The following is an 18835-nucleotide window of genomic DNA, read 5'->3' as shown; positions in this document are numbered from 1 at the left end:
ATCCTGGTCAACACGGTGAAACCCCGTCTCTACTAAAAATACAAAAATTAGCTGGGCATGGTGGCGCACGCCTGTAGTCCCAGCTACTCGGGAGGCTGAGGCAGGAGAATTGCTTGAACCCAGGAGGCGGAGGTTGCAGTGAGCCGAGATTGTGCCATTGCCCTCCAGCCTGGGTGACAAGAGTAAAACTCCGTCTCAAAAAAAAAAAAATAGGTTCTGTCTTTGTTACCAAGGCTGGAGTACAGTGGTGCCATCGAAGTTCAGTGCAGCCTCCAGCTTCTGGGCTCAATCCTTTTGCCTCAGCCTCCCCTGAGTAGCTGCAAGTACAGGCACATGCCCCAATACCCAGATAATTATTAAATTTTTGTGGAGATGAGGTGTTTGTCACTTTCTTGCCCAGGCTAGTCTGGAACTCCTCGCTTTAAGCAATACTCCCACCTCAGTGTGGGGATTGCGAGCTTGAGCCACTGGGCCTGGCTTGGAACCAACCTTTATAGCTATCAATACTCCCATCAGTTAACTGTCTCAAGTATCATAATATTCCTTCTTATATTATCAAATCTCATACTGAACAATGAGTTCCGGGTTGCAAAAGAGGACAATTTTTGTATTTTTAGTAGAGACGAGGTTTCTCCATGTTAGTCAGGTTGGTCTCGAACTCTCAACCTCAGATGATTTGCCCACCTCTGTCTCCCAAAATGCTGGGATTACAGGCATGAGTCACTGTGCTTGGCCTGTGTCACTCTACATTAGCCCAAGTGACAGAGCAAGACCCAAAAAATATATATGTAAATCTAATGTGATTAATATGATCAGGTTCAAATCTGTTTTTTTGTTTCGTTTTGTTTTTAAGACGGAGTTTCACTCTTGTCACCCAAGCTGGAGTGCAATGGTGTGGTTTCGGCTCACTGCAACCTATGCCTCAGCCTCGTGAGTAGCTGGGATTACAGGCATGAACCACCACTCCTGGCTAATTGTGTGTGTTTTAGTAGAGATGGGGTTGCACTATGTTGGTCAAGCTGGTCTTGAACTCCTGACCTCAAGTGATCCACCTGCCTAGGCCCCTCAAAGTGCTGGGGTTACAGAAGTGAACCACCATGCAGGCCTTTTTTTTTTTTTTTTTTTTTTTTTGAGACAGAGTCTCACTGTCATCCAGGCTGGAGTGCAGTTACGTGATCTCAGCTTATTGCCACCTCTTCCTCCTGGGCTCTAGCTACTCCCTCCCGAGTAGCTGGGATTACAGGCCTGCACCACCACAACCCACTAATTTTTGTATTTTTAGTAGAGACAGGGTTTTGCCATGTTGGCCAGGATGGTCTCCATCTCCTGACCTCATGATACCCGCCTCAGCCTCCCAAAGTACTGGATTACAGGTGTCAGTCACCGCGCCCCACCCAATTTTTCCATTTTTTTGTAAAGACAATGTTTGAGACCACCATCTTTCCCAGGCTGGTCTCAAACTCCTGGGCTCAAAGCAATCTCATGGCCTCCCAAAGTGCTGAGATTGCAGGCATGAGCCACTACGTCTGGCCTCATAGTTACCACTTTTTATTTTTCATTCATTTGTATAAGCCCGTATTTCATCTAGTATTATTATTCTTCTACTGGAAAGAGGCCCTTTAACATTACTTATCATGCAAGTCTGCTTCTGGTGAATTTTCAACTTTTGTGTGTCTGAAAAAGTCTTTTTTATGCACTTTGTATGTGTGTGGCATCATCTTGGCTCATTGCAACCTCTGCCTCCTGGATGCCAGTGATTCTCCTGCCTCAGCCTCCTGATTAACTAGGATTACAGGCATGCATCACCATGCCCAGCTAATTTTTCTATTTTTAAATAGAGACAAAGTTTTACCATGTTGGCCAGGCTGGTCTTGAACTCTTTTTTTTTTTGAGACGGAGTTTCGCTGTTGTTACCCAGACTGGAGTGCAATGGCATGATCTCGGCTCACTGCAACCTCCGCCTTCTGGGTTCAAGCAATTCTCCTGCCTCAGCCTCCCGAGTAGCTGGGACTACACGTGCGCACCACCATGCCCAGCTAATTTTTGTATTTTTAGTAAAGACGGGGTTTCACCATGTTGACCAGGATGGTCTTGATCTGTTGACCTCGTGATCCACCTGCCTCGGCCTCCCAAAGTGGTGGGATTATAGGCATGAGCCACCATGCCCTGCCGGTCTTGAACTCTTGACCTCAGGTGATCCACCTGCCTCAGCCTCCTGAAGTGCCAGGATTACAGGTGTGAGTCACCATACCTGGGCTGTATTTTGTTTTGAAAGACATTTTTGCTGGATATAGAATTATAGGTTAATAGTTTTTTTTAATATATTTCTTTCAGCACTTTAAAGATGTTTACTACTTCTGCTTGCATTGTTTTCTTCAAGAACTTGGCTGTCATTCTTACCTTTATTCTCTACATGCTGTGTCTTTTTTCTCTGGTTGCTTTTATATATATATATATATACAGTTTTGCTCTTGTAACCCAGGCTAGAGTGCAATGGCTCAATCTCGGCTCATGCAACCTACACCTCCCAGGTTCAAGCAATTCTCCTGCCTCAGCCTCTCGACTAACCCGGATTACAGGTGCCCACCACCATGCCTGGCTAATTTTTGTATTTTTTTTTTTTTGAGACGGAGTTTCGCTCTTGTTACCCAGGCTGGAGTGCAATGGCGCGATCTTGGCTCACCGCAATCTCCGCCTCCTGGGTTCAGGCAATTCTCCTGCCTCAGCCTCCCAAGCAGATGGGATTACAGGCACGCACCACTGTGCCCAGCTAATTTTTTGTAATTTTAGTAGAGACGGGGTTTCACCATGTTGACCAGGATGGTCTCGATCTGTTGACCTCGTGATCCACCCGCCTCGGCCTCCCAAAGTGCTGGGATTACAGGCTTGAGCCACCATGCCCGGCCTAATTTTTGTATTTTTAATAGAGATGAGGTTTCACTACATTGGCCAGGCTGGTCTTGAACTTCTGACCTCAGGTGATTCATCTGGCTGCTTTTTAAAAAAGAAAAAGAAAAAATGGGCTGAGCATGGTGGCTCATGCCTATAATCCCAGCACTTTAGGAGGCCAAGGCAAGTGGATGACAAAGTCAGGAGATTGAAACCACCCTGGCTAACATGGTGAAACCCCATCTCTACTAAAAATACAGAGTATTACCTGGGCATGGTGGCATGCACCTGTAGTCTGAAGCAGGAGCATTGCTTGAACCTGGGAGGCGGAGGTTGCAGTGAGCCGAGATCACACCACTGCACTCCAGCCTTGGTGACAGAGCATGACTCCATATCAAAAAAAAAATGTTGATTCTTTTCACAATATGTAAAAGAAGTGAAATGCCCTGGGGAAGTAGATGCTTCAGATCTCCCTGTCCACTGGTTCCAGGGCCTGAGGAAGTTCTGTTTCAATCTCAGCTCTTTCTGTTTGTTGCCTATGATTTCTTATCGTTTAGTCCTCCAAGGAGGCTGTATTCCCTTTTCTTTGTTTAATATTCTTTTAGAGATAAAATGAGAATTTTATTCTCCCTAATCTTTTTTTGGAGACAGTCTTGCTCCGTCACCCAGGCTGGAGTGCAGTGGTGCAATCTTGGCTTGTTGCAACCTCTGCCTCCCAGGCCCAAGCAATTTTCATGTCTCCACCTCCCAAGTAGCTTGGACTACAACTGGGACTACAGGTTCACACCACAATACCTGGCTAATTTTTGTATTTTTAACAGAGACAGGGTTTTGCCATGTTGCCCAGGCTCATCTTGAACTGATCTCAAGTTATCCACTCTCCTAGACCTCCCAAAATGCTGGGATTACAAAAATGAGCCACTGCACCTGGCCAAAAAGCTCATTTTTAGAAGGTTGTGAAGTCTCATATCCTATGAAGAGAAAACAGGAGGCAGGAAGAAAAACAAAACAAAAAAAACAATCCTGGAAAATCAATATAGGCAACATTACTCTGAAGTCCATACTTCAGTAGGCAGGTATGAAAGTAGGTTATGTTAGGCCAGGCGCGGTGGCTCAAGCCTGTAATCCCAGCACTTTGGAAGGCCAAGGCGGGTGGATCACGAGGTCAAGAGATCGAGACCATCCTGGTCAACATGGTGAAACCTTGTCTCTACTAAAAATACAAAAAATTGGCTGGGCATAGTGGTGCATGCCTGTAGTCCCAGCTACTTGGGAGGCTGAGGCAGGAGAATTGTCTGAACCCAGGAGGTGGAGGTTGCGGTGAGCTGAGGTCACGCCATTGCACTCCAGCCTGGGTAACAAGCAAAACTCCGTCTCAAAAAAAAAAAAGAAAGTAGGTTATGTAAATAGGTTGCTGTTATTTTCTTCTGATATTTAAGTTATCTAGCTTCAGTTTGCAGGGCTTTAAGAAAGAATAGCGTAGGCCAGGCACAGTGGCTCATGCCTGTAATCCCAGCATTTTGGGAGGCCAAGGTGGGCAGATCACCTGAAGGCAGGAGTTTAAGACCCGCCTGACCAACATGGAGAAACCCCATCTCTACTAAAAATACAAAATTAGCCACGTGTGGTGCGCATGTCTGTAATCCCAGCTACTCGGGAGGCTGAGGCAGAAGAATCACTTGAACTCAGGAGGTGGAGGTTGCAGTCAGCCAAGATTGTGGCACTGCACTCCAGCCTGGGCAACAAGAGCAAAACTCTGTCTCAAAAAAAAGAAAAGAGAAAAAGAAGTACAGCTTAATTTTCAGTGACTCAAAATTAGGAAAACTGAGGAAAAAAGGAGAAAAAATTGAAAATATCATTTTGCAGGCTCGTAGCCAAGAAAAATTAGAATTTGGTCTGAATTGTAGAAAAAAATAAAAATTGGTAAACATTAGGCAAGACTAGAATCTAACAAGTATACTAAAGTTTTTGAAACATAATTTTTCTCTTTCCAGTTTCCCATTTTTACTAAAGAGAAATCATAGTAGGACTGATTTGCTTTATTATACTTGGCCTGATTATTTGTATATACTGTAGCAAGAGTAATTATTGTTTTTTACATAGGCTTTTAAAGTAGCTTTGATGGAACTTTGTTCAGTAGAATGAATGAATCTCAGATAAGACTTTTTAAAGCTGTATATGGGTCTTTTATAATCTTTATAATCTTTATTAGGGAGTCAGTTAATGCTTCAAGAAAACCTTGTTAATCTGACATAGGGGGCCCATATGCTGGTCTTGCATCAGTGTGCCTTTGACATTAATGATTAATTTATAAAGAAATTAAACTTATTTTATCTTATTTTTTTTCTTTTAAGGTGCTGGAGAATGAACCTGGGGCCTCGTGCAACTTATTTTATCTTTTAAAATTGGCCCTTACAATCACATGTGCCTACCTCTGCCACAGTAGTCCCTGGGCCTTGAGTTGAATAGCCCTAATTTCTGGTCCTGTATCGTTGGAAATAGATGTTGGAAATGGTTGCTCAGTGCTGCAAAGAAAAATTAGCCTGAGACAAAGGATCTTTCAGAAACACAGTTATTACTTCCTGGACTGCAGGAAGGGTACTCTCACTAGCCATCTTGCCACAAGAGTACAATGAACAAAGGAAAACACACACATTTATTTCTTATGCATTTGGGGTTGTCCTCACTGCTGTGTTTGATCTCTGTTGGCTGGAGCCAGACCTCACAATCTAAAACCCAATTGGCTAACAACTTAAAACTTTTCTAAACAGGTAAAAACACTGGAGAGCTGGGACATGGCTGTGAGCACGTCCAGCATAAATATCTTGGTTAAAGTACAAGGACATAGAACGTACTATGTGCCTGTAAGCATGGCATGTCTAACAGCTACCTAAGATAGGGCTTAACAAAGTTACTAGCATACTTATTCTTTAACAAGAAAGGAAACTTTAAAAAGGAACTTTTCTGTTTACCACATGTATTTCAGGAATACAGTTTATTTTGATTGGTATCTTATATTAGGCATGAAGATGAGGCTTTAATTGCTGTCTATGTTTAAGATTTGGCAGGACTTGGTGTCCTTGTTGTTGTTTTGAGATGAAGTTTCACTCTTGTTGCCCAGGCTGGAGTGCAGTGACGGGATCTCAGCTCACTGCAGCCTCCACCTCCCAGGTTCGAGCAATACTCCTGCCTCAGACTCCTGAGTAGCTGGGACTACAGGTGCATGCCACCACACCAGCTAATTTTTTATATTTTTAGTAGAGACAGGGTTTCACCATGTTAGCCAGCAAGACTTGGTGTCCTTTTTAGGCCCAGGAGTCAAAGCCCCGTAACTCAATGTCACAAGGACTTTAAAAGTACATACAGAGCTGGGCACGGTGGCTCATGCCTGTAATCCCAGCACTTTGGGAGGCCGAGGCAGGCGGATCACAAGGTCAAGAGATCGAGACCATCCTGGCCAACATGGTGAAACCCCATTTCTACTAAAAATACAAAAATTAGCCAGGCGTGGTGGCAGTCGCCTGTGGTCCCAGCTACTCAGGAGGCTGAGGGAAGAGAATTGCTTGAACCCAGGAGACGGAGGTTGTGGTGAGCGGAGATTGCACCATTGCTCTCCAGCCTGGGTAACAAGAGCAAAACTCCATCTGAAAAAAAATGAAAAATACAAAAAGTAGCTGGGCATAGTGGTGCGCACCTGTAGTCCCAGCTACTCGGGAGGCAGCAGCAAGAGAATTGCTTGAACCTATGAGGCAAGGGTTATGGTGAGCGGACATTGCACCATAGCCCTCCAGCCTGGGTAACAAGAGTGAAACTCGGTTTCAAAAAAAATAGGAAATAGAAAAATTAGGTGGGCATGGTGGCGCGCCCCTATAGTCCCAGCTACTCGGGAGGCTGAGGCAAGAGAATTGCTTGAACCCAGAAGACGGAGGTTGTGGTGAGCCGAGATCCCACCATTGCACTCCAGCCTAGGTTACAAGAGCAAAACTCAGCTAATTTTTGTATATATATTTTTCTTTTGAAACCGAGTTTCGCTCTTGTTACCAAGGCTGGAGTGCAATGGCGCGATCTGGGCTCACCGCAACCTCCGCCTCCTGGGTTTAAGCAATTCTCTTGTCTCAGCCTCCCAAGTAGCTGGGACTACAGGCACGCGCCACCATGCCCAGCTAATTTTTGTCCATTTTTGGGTGTGTGAGACGGAGTTTCGCTCTTATTACCCAGACTGGAGGGCAATGGCGTGATCTCGGCTCAACTCAACCTTCGCCTCCTGGGTTCAAGCAATTCTCTTGCCTCAGCCGCCCAAGAAGCTGGGACTACAGGCACGCACCACCATGCCCAGGTAACTTTCGTATTTTTTTTTTTTTTTTTTTGAGAGGGAGTTTCGCTCTTGTTACCCAGGCTGGAGTGCAATGGCGTGATCTCGGCTCATCGCAACCTCCGCCTCCTGGGTCCAACCAATTCCGCCTCAGCCTCACGAGTAGCTGGGACTTCAGGTGCGGGCCACTATGCCCAGGTAATTTTTGTATTTTTATTTCTTTTGAGAGGAAGTTTCGCTCTTGTTATCGAGGCGGCAGTGCAATGGCGCGATCTCGGCTCACCTCAACCACTGCCTCGTGGGTTCAAGCAATTCTCTTGTCTCAGCAACCCGAGTAGCTGATACTACAGGCACGCGCCACCATGCTAAGCTAATTTTTGTCCTTTGTGTGTGTGTCTGTGTGTGTGACGGAGTTTCGTTCTTGTTACCCAGGCTGGAGTGCTATGGCACGATGTTGGCTAATCGCAACCCTCGCCTCCTGGGTTCAAGCAATTCTCTTGCCTCAGCCTCTCGAGTAGCTGGGACTATAGGCACGCGCCACCATGCCCAGCTAATTTTTGTATTTTTTTTTTTTTTTTCAGACGGAGTTTCGCTCTTGTTACCGAGGCTGGAGTGTAATGATGCAATCTCGGCTCACCACAGCCTTGGCCTCCTGGGTTCAAGCAATTCTCTTGTCTCAGCCTCCCTAGTAGCTGGGACTACAGGCGCGCGCCACCATGCCCAGCTAATTTGTGTCCTTTTTTTCTTTCTTTTTTTTTTTTTTTTTTTTTTTTGTGAGACGAAGTTTCACTCTTGTTACCCAGGCTGGAGTGCAATAGTGCGATCTGGTCTCACCAGAATCACCGCCTCCTGGGTTCAAGCAATTCTCCTGCTTCAGCCGCCCGAGAAGCTGGGACTACAGGCACGCACCACCATGCCCAGGTAACTTTTGTATTTTTTTTTTTTTTTTTTTTTTTCTTTTGAGACGGAGTTTCGCTCTTGTTACCCAGGCTGGAGTGCAATGGCACGATCTCAGCTCACCGTAGCCTCCGCCTCCTGGGTTCAAGCAATTCTGACTCAGCCTCACGAGTAGCTGGGACTTCAGGCATCCACCAGTATGCCCAACTAATTTTAGTACTTTTTTTTTCTTGAGACGGAGTTTCGCTCTTGTTTTCCAGGCTGGAGTGCAATGGCGTGATCTCAGCTCACCTCAGCCTCCGCCTCCTAGGTTCAAGCAATTCTCTTGTCTCAGCCTCCTGAGTAGCTGAGACTACAGGCCGGCGCCACCATGCCCAGCTAATTTTTGTACTGTGTGTGTGTGTGTGTGTGTGTGTGTGTGTGTGTGTGTGACGGAGCTTCGCTCTTCTTACCCAGAATGGAGAGCAATGGCGCCATCTCGGCTTAATGCAGCCTCCGCCTCCTGGGTTTAAGCAATTCTCTTGCCTCAGCCTCCAGAGTAGCTGGGACTACAGGCACAGGCCAGCATTCCCAGGTAATTTTTTTATTTTTTATTTTTTTAGACGGAGTTTCCCTCTTGTTACCCAGGTTGGAGTGCAATGGCGCAATCTGGGCTCACTGCAACCTCCGCCTCCTGGGTTCAAGCAATTCTCTTGCCTCAGCCTCCTGAGTAGCTGGGACTACAGGCGCACGTCACCACACACACCTAATTTTTTTTTTTTTTTTTTGAGACATAGTTTGGCTCTTGTTACCCAGGCTGGAGTGCAATGGCGCGATCTCGGCTCACTGCAACCTCTGCCTCCTGGGTTGAAGCAATTCTCTTACCTCAGCCTCCCAAGTAGCTCAGACTACACGTGCGCGCCACCATGCCCAGGTAAGTTTTGTAGTTGTTTTTCATTATTTTTAGACGGAGTTTCTTTCTTTTTGCCCAGGCTGGAGTGCAGTGGCAGGATCTCGGCTCACGGCAACCTCCACCTGCTGTGTTCAAGCAATTGTCTTGCCTCAGCCTCCTGAGTAGCTGGGACTACAGGCGACTGCCACCATGCCCAGCTAATTTTTGTTGTTTTTTTTTTTCTTTTGAGACAGAGTTCCACTCTTGTTACCCAGGCTGGAGTGCAATGGCTTGATCTCCGCTCACTGAAACTTCCGCCTCCTGGGTTCAAGCAATTTCCTTGCCTCAGCCTCCCGAGTAGCTGGGACTACAGGCGCAGGCCACCAGGCCCAGGTAATTTTTGTATTTTTTATTTTTTTGAGATGGAGTTTTGCTCCTGTTACCCAGGCTGGAGTGCAATGGTGCGATCTCGGCTCACGGCATTCGCTTCCCGGGTTCAAGCAATTCTCTTGCCTCAGCCTCCCGAAGTAGCTGGGACTAGAGGCGTGCACCACCATGCCCAGCTAATTTTTGTACTTTTTTTTTTTTGAGACAGAGTTTCGCTCTTGTTACCCAGGCTGGAGTGCAATGGGGCGATCTCGGCTCACCGCAACCTCTGCCTCCTCGGTTCAAGCAATTCTCTTGCCTCAGCCTCCAGAGTAGCTGGGACTACAGGCGCGCACCTCAATGCCCAGCTATTTTTTATTTATTTATTTATTTTTGAGAGGGAGTTTCGCTCTCGTTACTCAGGCTGGAGTGCAATGGTGGGATCTTGGCTCACCGCAATTTCCGCCTCCTGGGTTCAAGGAATTCTCTTGCCTCAGTCCCCCGAGTAGCTGGGACTACAGGCGCACGCCACCATGCCCGGCGACTTTTTCTATTTTTTTTTTTTTTTTTTTTTTTTGAGAGGGAGTTTTGCTCTTGTTACCCAGGCTGGAATGCAATGGAGCGATCTTGGCTCTCTGCAACTTCAGCTTCCTGGGTTCAAGCAGTTCTCTTGCCTCAGCCTTCTGAGTAGCTGGGACTAAAGGTGCACACCAACATGCCCAGCTAATTTTCGTACTTTTTTATTTTTTTTTGAGATGGATTTTCACTCTTGGTACCCAGACTGGAGTGCAATGGCGCAATCTTGGCTAACCTCCGCCTCCTGGGTTCACAAAGTTGTCTTGCCTCAGCCTCCCGAGTCGCTGGGACGACAGGCATGTGCCACTATGCCCAGCTAATTTTTGTACCTTTTTTTTTTTTTGAGATGGAATTTTGCTCTTGTTACCCAGGCTGGAGTGCAATGGTGCGATCTCGGCTCACCGCAACCTTTACCTCCTGGGTTTAAGTAATTCTTCTTCCTCAGCCTCCCGAGTAGCTGGGACTACAGGCGCGTGCCACCATGCCCAGCTAATTTTTGTATTTTTAGTAGAGATGGGGTTTCACCCTATTTACCAGGATGGTCTCGAACTCTTCACCTCGTTTCCACCCACCCCGGCCTCCCAAAGTTCTGGGATTACAGGCGTGAGCCACCATGCCCTTCTTCTGGATGATTCTTGAGAAGCACTGCTGGAAAACAGTAATGTTAGAGTGTTCTTTTATTTTTATTTATTTATTTATTTATTTTTTGAGACAGAGTTTCGCTCTTGTTACCCAGGCTGGGGTGCAATGGCCCGATATCGACTCACCGCAACCTCCACCTCCTGGGTTCAGGCAGTTCTCCTGCCTCACCCTCCTGAGTAGCTGGTATTACAGGCACGTGCCACCATGCCCAGCTAATTTTTTTAAATTTTAGTAGAGACAGGGTTTCGCCATGTTGACCAGGATGGTCTTGATCTCTTGACCTTGTGATCCACCCACCTCAGCCTCCCAAAGTGCTGGGATTACAGGCTTGAGCCACTGCACCCGGCAGTAGATATAATCTAAACTTTCTGGCTGGGTGTGGTGGCTCACACCTATAATCTCAGCACTTAGAGAGGCTGAGGTGGGCAGATCGCATAATGCCAGGAGTTCAAGACCAGCCTGACCAACATGGAGAAACCCTATCTCTACTAACTATACAAAAAAAAAAAAAAAAAAAAAAAAAAAAAAAAAAAGCTGGGTGTGGTGGTGTGTGCCTGTAGTTCCAGCTATGTGGGAGGCTGAGGCACAAGAATTGCTTGAATCCAGGAGGCAGAGGTTGCTGAGATAGCACCACTGCACTCCAGCCTGGGCAACAGTGAGACTCTATCTCAAAAAAATAAAGATAAAAATAAAAAATAAACTTTCTGAGCCTCAGATCCTCATCTGTAAAGTGAGGAATAATAATACCTGTGTTAGGAGATTGTCGTGACATTGACCTATATCCATTAATGGTAACTGTTATGATGGTGATGATGAACAACAGCAGAAAACTGTAAACTACGTTTAAAGCATTTGGGGAAAAATATAATGAAAGAGGGACACAAAAAGATTCTAGATAACACATTCTGCCTTTCCAAAATGAATGCTACTGAGCAATAAAGTACCAACCAATATTGTAGTAAAGGACTGTGTTTATATAAGGGAAAAATCACTTCCAATTTCAATGGTTTGAGGTAGGAAGTACTGGGAAAAGTAAAAATTCTAGAGTCAGTCTTAGCTTTGCCTCTCACTCTCTGACCTTGGGTAATATCCCTGTGTCCTCAGCATCCTAGTCTATAGACAATCTGAGGCTGGGTGTGATGGCTCATGCCTGTAATCCCAGCACTTTGTAAGGCTGAGACGGGTGGATCACAAGGTCAGGAGTTCGAGACCAGCCTGACCAACATGGTAAAACTCCGTCTCTATTAAAAATACAAAAATTAGTTGGGCTTGATGGCATGTGCCTGTAATCCCAGTAATCAGGGGGCTGAGGCAGGAGAATCGCTTGAACCCAGGAGGCAGAGGTGGCAGTGAGCCGAGATCATGCCACTGCACTCCAGCCTGGGCAACAGAACAAGACTCTGTCTAAAAAATAAAGAAAGAAAAGAAAAGAAAAAGAAAATCTGAAGGGTTGTTGTATTCATTCAATAAGGAAAATGCTTAGGTTGTGACTGGGGAAGAGGAAGTATTTAGGTTTCCACCCTTTCCTTACTGCTACCCTGACCAGGCACCCAACCTTGCAATAAAGCTAGTCAGAGCTTCATTCAGTGAACTGCAGAGCTTTGGGCAATCCCAGACATGCTCATGAAGACTAAGGAGCATGTGGCCCCTGCAGAAAGACTGAAGTTACCTGTACAGCATCAAAGCTGCAATCACCACCAAAATCAGCAGAATACTGAGGAGTCCACCAATGGCGTAGCTGATATGAAGTCCTTCTCCTAGGAAGAATACAGAAACAGTAGGCAGGAGCCACTTACAATCTTCTAGCTGGTGCTGGTGTGAGGAATGGAAAGTGAAGGGTTTCTTTTGTGGTGTTGGATCCAACACCATCTGGTGATGGCTAGGGGCCTCCTTTTCAGAGAGGTGAATGACAGGTGCAGGGAGGAGACTGAGAAGGAATCTATCACTCTTCCAGCATCTCTGATCCCATTTCCACCACTTCCTAGATATCTGACATAAGGCAAGATGCTTAACTATTAAGCCTACATTTTCTCTTTAGTTAAATGTAAATAATAAATTGCTCATAGGACTGGAGATGCACAAGAGTATGTATATATACATGTACACACACATATGTGTGGCATATATATGGCTTATCACATGCCTGAAATATGGAAAGCATACCATAAGCTGTCACTGTAAGTGGTGAGAGCTATTATGATTATTATTTCTATGGATTTTAGTTTAAAAAGAGTTAACCGGCCAGGTGGCTCACGCCTGCAATCCTAGCACTCTGGGAGCTGAGGTCGGTGGATCATGAGGTCAAGAAATCAAGACCATCCTGGCCAACATGGTGAAACCCTATCTCTACTAAAAATACAAAAAAATTAGCTGGGCGTGGTGGCGCACACCTGTAGTCCCAGCTACTTGGGAGGCTGAGGCAGGAGAATTGCTTGAACCCAGGAGGCAGAGACTGTAGTGAGCCAAGATTGTGCCACTGCACTACAGACTGGACGACAGTGCCAGGCTCTGTCTCAAAAAAAAAAAAAAAAGTTAATCAACTCCAAAGAGTCCCAACAAAGGTTATGAAAGATGTCAGTGGAGACCTGGCGTGGTGGCTCACACCTGTAATCCAAGAACTTTGGAGGCCAAGGCGGGTGGATCACCTGAGGTCAGGAGCTCAAGACCAGCCTGACCAACAAACATGATGAAACCCTGTCTTAAAAATAATAATAAATAAATAAATAAAAAGGAAAGATGTCAGTGGAGACTTAGATTCATTACATCTTCTTTTCCAGAACAGAGAGGCACTCAGGGCTTACCTGGAGCAGCAGGTACAGCCTCATTGGAACTTGCACAGAGGCCCAGCCTGGAATCCCTTTCAGAGCATCTGTGGGGCACAGAAGACTGAATGTGAAGCCTACCCATACACAGTGAAGATCACACCTTCCTCCAGGAAAAGGGGAAAGACCTGTAAGCGGGGGCTTTCAGGTATGAGAATGTACCAGATGAAAGATACCAGAAGCATGGAGAGGGCAACAGCAGGAAATGGAGAGAAATCAGTGCAAGGCACTGTTTTCAAGCTGTTATACCATATTTAAATGTGTTATAAAATATGTACCTTTTTTTGGATCACCTCTGGGAAAACAAACAAAATATCTATCTATATATATATATATATATATACCTTTAAAAATGAGAAGCAGCTTTGGAGCAAGTTGGAAGTCTGCAGAAAGAATACTAAAGACATCAATATTAGGTTTTCTTTTTTTTTTTTTTTGAGACGGAGTTTCGCTCTTGTCACCCAGGCTAGAGCACAATGGCATGATCTTGGCTCACGGCAACCTCCACCTCCTGGTTTCAGGCAATTCTCCTGCCTCAGCCTCCCGAGTAGCTGGGACTACAGGCACGCACCACTGTGCCCAGCTAATTTTTTGTATTTTTAGTAGAGACGGGGTTTTACCATGTTGACCAGGATGGTCTCGATCTCTTGACCTCGTGATCCACCCGCCTCAGCCTCCCAAAGTGCTGGGATTACAGGCGTGACCCACCACGCCTGGCCCTAGGCTTTCTTGAACTACCAGGATGAGTCAGAAGAAGCTGCTAGCCAAACCAGTCTGTTGGGGTAAAAATTATCACAAGAGCTAAATATCTCAAGGTTAAAAAATTGTTTTTCTTCTCTTCATTATTTCACAAGGGAATATGCAAGACATCCAGAGGGAATGCTCAGATAACTAACTGGAAATGTTCGGCAGGTGACTTGTTTATGGTACATTATGAGCAGGCAGTTAAAGGCATCACCTAAACAGTCAGAGAAAAGCTACTTGAAAGAGCATATGGAACCAAGATGCACTGAATTTTCAAAGAGAACTCTGACAATAAGAAAAGGTCCAAGCAGGGGTCAAAAGTTTTCTTTATTTTTTTGGAGACGGAGTCTCGCTCTGTCACCCAGGCTAGAGTGCAATGGAGCAGACTTGGCTCACTGCAACCTCTGCCTCCTGGGTTCAAGCAATTCTCCTGCCTCAGCCTTCTGAGTAACTGGGACTACAGGTGCCTACCATCATGCCTGGCTAATTTTTGTATTTTTAGTAGAGACAGGATTTCACCATGTTGGTCAGGCTGGTCTCAAACTCCTGACCACGTGATCCATCCACCTCAGCCTCCCAAAGTGCTGGGATTAAAGGCGTGAGCCACTGCATCTGGCCTGGGTCAGACGTTTTATAAATATACCTAAAGAAAATCAGAGAGTAATGATGACTGATAGTACTTAAAGGTTAGTGAGGCCAGGTGCAGTGGCTCACACCTGTAATCCCACCATGTTGGGAGGCTGAGGCGGGCAAATTATGAGGTCAGGAGTTTGAGACCAACCTGACCATCATGGTGAAATGCTGCCTCTACTAAGATTACAAATGTTAGCCAGGCATGGTGGCGAGCACCTATAATCCCAGCTACTCGGGAGGCTGAGGCAGGAGAATTGCTTGAACCTGAGAGGTGGAGGTTGTAGTGAGTCGAGGTGGAGGTTGTAGTGAGTCGAGATGGCGCCACTGCACTCCAGCCTGGGTGACGGAGATTCATCTCAAGAAAAAAAAAAGTTAGTGAGAAAGGCACATGTTTGTACCTGGTTTATACCTGGATGTTTCCTTTTCTTTACAAATTGTAGTAAAAACAGAGAATGAGGGCACACAGTGTATAAATTTGATCATGCGCAAATCTTGTAACTTTAGGGACATTGAGTCTAAAGTTTTTATTTGGGATTATTAAGTTTCTGCTTTCAGAATTGAAATCAAATGTTAACTGCTTTGTAAGCTACTGGTATTAAAAATAAAGAGACCAGTATGTGAAGTGGAAAAAAAAAACTGTTCTAATTAGAAAAATGTCTAGAAAAAATAGACATGAAAACATTAAGAGTAAATTATATTTTTTATTCACTTTTTCTTTATTCACATCTGTATTTCCAGATTACTCATTTATTTATTTTTGGAGACAAGGTCTCAGTGTGTCACCCAAGCTGGAGTGCAGTGGCACAATCACAATTCACTGCAGCCTAAAACTCCTGGGGTCAAGCAATCCTCCCATCTCAGCCTCCCAAGTAGCAGAGACTACAGGCATTTGCCACCATGCCAGCTAATTTAAAAGAAATCTTTTTTGTAGAGACAGGATCTCACCATGTTGCCCAGGCTTGTCTTGAACTCCTCCCCTCATGTGATCTGACTACCGTGGACTCCCAAAGTGCTAGGATTATAGGCATGAGCCACCACACCCAGCCCAGATTATTTTTTATGAAGTGTAAATGAAAAACATAGTTATTAGAATTTTTTGCCAGATGCAGTGTCTCACATCTGTAATGACAGCACTTTGGGATGCCTAGGCAGGTGGATCGCTTGAGCCCAGAGGTTTGAGACCAGCCTGGGCAACATGGCAAAGCCCCATCTCTACAAAGAGTACAAAAAAATTAGCCAGCTATGGTGGCACCTGTAGTTCAGCTACCTGGGAGGTTGAAATAGGAGGATCACCTGAGCCCAGGAGGTGGAGGCTGCAGTGAGCTTGAGCTGTGTTCATGCTCTGCACTCCAGCCTGGGTGACAGAGTGAGACCCTGTCTTAAAAAAAGAAAAAAAAGAAAAGAAAAAGAATTTCTCTAAATTGAATGTAACATCATATTTATTTTAAAATGTGTTTTTTCTATGGTCTACCATCCCTGAAACAGGAATGTGACTTACAAATTAATAGCATTTCAGCCAGGCAGGGTGGCTCACACTTGTAATGCCAGCACTTTGGGAGGCCGAGGTGGGTAGATCACAAGGTCAGGAGTTCAAGACCAGCCTGGCCAACACAGTGAAACCCCATCTCTACTAAAAATGTAAAAATAAGCTGGGCATGGTGGCGGGCACCTATAATCCCAGCTATTTGGGAGGCTGATGCATGAGAATCGCCTGTACCCAGGAGGTAGAAGTTACAGTGAGCCAAGATCATGCCACTGCACTCCAGCCTGGGCAACAAAGCAAGACTTGGTCTAAAAAAAAAAAAAATAGCATTTCACACACATTTGCTGTTGGTTATCTTTTCAGTTTCATTTCTCAAATCAGGATGCATTTTATAATGGATAGCACCCTTAAATTAATGAAATAAGATACTTTATACTTGATTTGAGAATTGTTCATGGTTATACCTACTTATTTAATAATGGTGTTTGTGTGTAGGGGATGCATGTGTCATTACAAGCTAAAGCCATCATATCTGGGGAAATCTACCTTTTTGTTCCAAGTCATAAAGCCACAGCCCAGAGACTACTCTTAGACAAGACAATGATGTGAGAGCAAATGTCACAGAGAGAGAAGGAAGGAAGAATGCCATGTGGGAGGGTCCTCCTAAGTGATTTCTGTTTCAAGCTGTTCTTAAAGCTTTTTGCCCTCAGAGCTAAAAAGGGAATTGCCTGCAACAATCTACAAGTCTGAATATCATCTTTTGTCCCAAATAGCAGGGACTGGTAGCTCATGACATAATCTACCTCCCAACTGCCTTATTAAGATGGGACTATGAGCTACTGGTCATGGGACGGTGATTTGAATGAAAGGGCCCACAATGTTATATTGAACCTATTTACCTTCCTTCCAGCTCCTCCAGAGACGTGCGGGTCCAGGTGGTCGAGGAATGCAAGGTGGCAGGTAGTATGCTGGGTAGCACCCGGCTCTTTTCGCTCATGCTAGTGGCCCTAGGAGCTGGTGGTACTAGGCCAGGCACTAGACGAAAAAGAGGATTGGAGTGGGCCGCTGGAACTACAAACCTCTATGTATGGCCCAAGAGTAGCTGGAGAACTTGACAAAACAATCTTTTAGCTGCCCTAGTCCCAGGCACCTTCGTTAGTGGCCCTTCTTAATACTATAAATAAAAAGGAGGTGGATTCAATATTAATAGCTCTGGATGGGACAGCTGGCCCACCAAAGTCAGGAAGAGAGAGTGATGTACAGGCCACTGATTATCCCACAGCAGGGACCTGGGAATCAAGAGACCTGAATTCTGTTCTAGCAAATGCCCGAGGGCAGACAAACTCAGGTTAGAGCAACTCCCAAAACCCAAGCAGATTGCTACCAGTCACTCTACTAATAAAACCTTCTTTATGGGGATCCCACCCAGAAGGACAGATCAGACCAGGATTGGAGGCTGCTGACCCTCAGCCCTTCCAGGGGCTCTGCTGAGTGGCTCCAGCCCATTCAGTCCAACTCACCAAGGGAGCAGGGCCGGCTATTGGGTTCATCAGGACAAGCACATACGAAGTCTGAGGCTCTGGCAAAGCAGAGGTGGGTGCAGCCACCATTGTTCACGCCACAGGCATTGGTCCCTGGAGGCAAAGTAGATGAGTGTCTTATCTAGGACAGAATCAGGTCTCCCAGTTTAACGCTTCTCAAATACAGAGGAAAACCAGAATTTCCCTACTCCCAGGGACAGGGGAGCAGGAAAGATATAATCACAAGGGAGTAAAAAGGTCTAAGAGTTTAAAATGTGAACAAAGAAGCTCTCTTATGGGTCTGTCTTGGTACCTAACAGTCCTTGGGGTGACCAACCAATCCCACAGATGGTAAGGAAGTAGGGTCAGTACCCGGGAGCCCACCTGTCTGCTGCTGAGGGGAAACCACGATGATATCCATAAGGCCTTCCACATTCGCCAGCACTGTCTACTTGTTCCTGCCTGAGTATTTGTCTACACGCTTGATTGACTTTGTCTGCCAGTCTGTCCAGTAGATCCACCTGTCTTGCTACTCAACAGGGGAACCCAAAAAAGAGTAAATATTATTCAGCAAGCAGCCTCCTTCCTGTACAGCTTCTGTGCCTCAGCATGTGCCTTTGCCTCTGGTGAAATGCCCTCTTTCATCTCTTCCTCATCAAGTCTACTTCTGTGCATCACTAGACATGACATTGCCAAGGAAATCTCCCCAAATCCATATAGACTTCACCATTCTCTCCTCTATACAGTTCTATACCTTGTAGTCACTCGCACAAGTTCGTTTTTACACTAAAGCAATTTGTTTATAGGTCCGTCAGTACTACCAGATTACCTTCTTCAAGGACAAGAATGCGTTCTATTCATCTCTGAATTTCTAGCACCTAACAATCTTCATTCAGTTGATTGAATGGCTCCCTATCTAGCAAATAGGTGTAAATTTGAAGGTTCTTCTAGGTTCCTGTTCCTCTGGCTCTTTTACTCAGAGCGCTGCCCCAAATCCTCTGCTTGCTTCTGTGGGCAGCTTTCTTCTAATGTAACAATGGTGAAATTCTCAACCAAAAGTGTTCCCATCCCCACCCAAGG

General features: G+C 45.5%; 1 protein-coding gene and 1 pseudogene across 1 annotated transcript in view; both read right to left on the bottom strand.

The window, feature by feature from the left end:
• Nucleotides 1-536: 536 nt before the first annotated feature.
• On the bottom strand, nt 537-619 carry LOC118155143 (small nucleolar RNA SNORA40; annotated as a pseudogene).
• A 9263-nt stretch (nt 620-9882) lies between these two features.
• LOC100405007 (low-density lipoprotein receptor-related protein 4-like) overlaps nt 9883-18835 on the bottom strand; it is a 39284-nt gene continuing 30331 nt past the window's right edge. The window contains exons 18-22 of the mRNA XM_078375620.1: nt 17756-17869; nt 17135-17270; nt 13355-13422; nt 12223-12310; nt 9883-10559 (exon numbers count right to left, since the gene is read on the bottom strand). Coding sequence (XP_078231746.1) covers nt 10442-10559; nt 12223-12310; nt 13355-13422; nt 17135-17270; nt 17756-17869 — 524 coding nt within the window. The 3' untranslated portion in view covers nt 9883-10441. The remainder of the gene's footprint in view (nt 10560-12222; nt 12311-13354; nt 13423-17134; nt 17271-17755; nt 17870-18835) is intronic.

The sequence above is a fragment of the Callithrix jacchus genome, chromosome 6 (genome assembly GCF_049354715.1).
Source record: "Callithrix jacchus isolate 240 chromosome 6, calJac240_pri, whole genome shotgun sequence".
Taxonomy (NCBI): Eukaryota; Metazoa; Chordata; class Mammalia; order Primates; family Cebidae; genus Callithrix; species Callithrix jacchus.
Note: the sequence above shows the minus strand (reverse complement) of the source record. Positions and strands in the feature narration are given on the sequence as shown.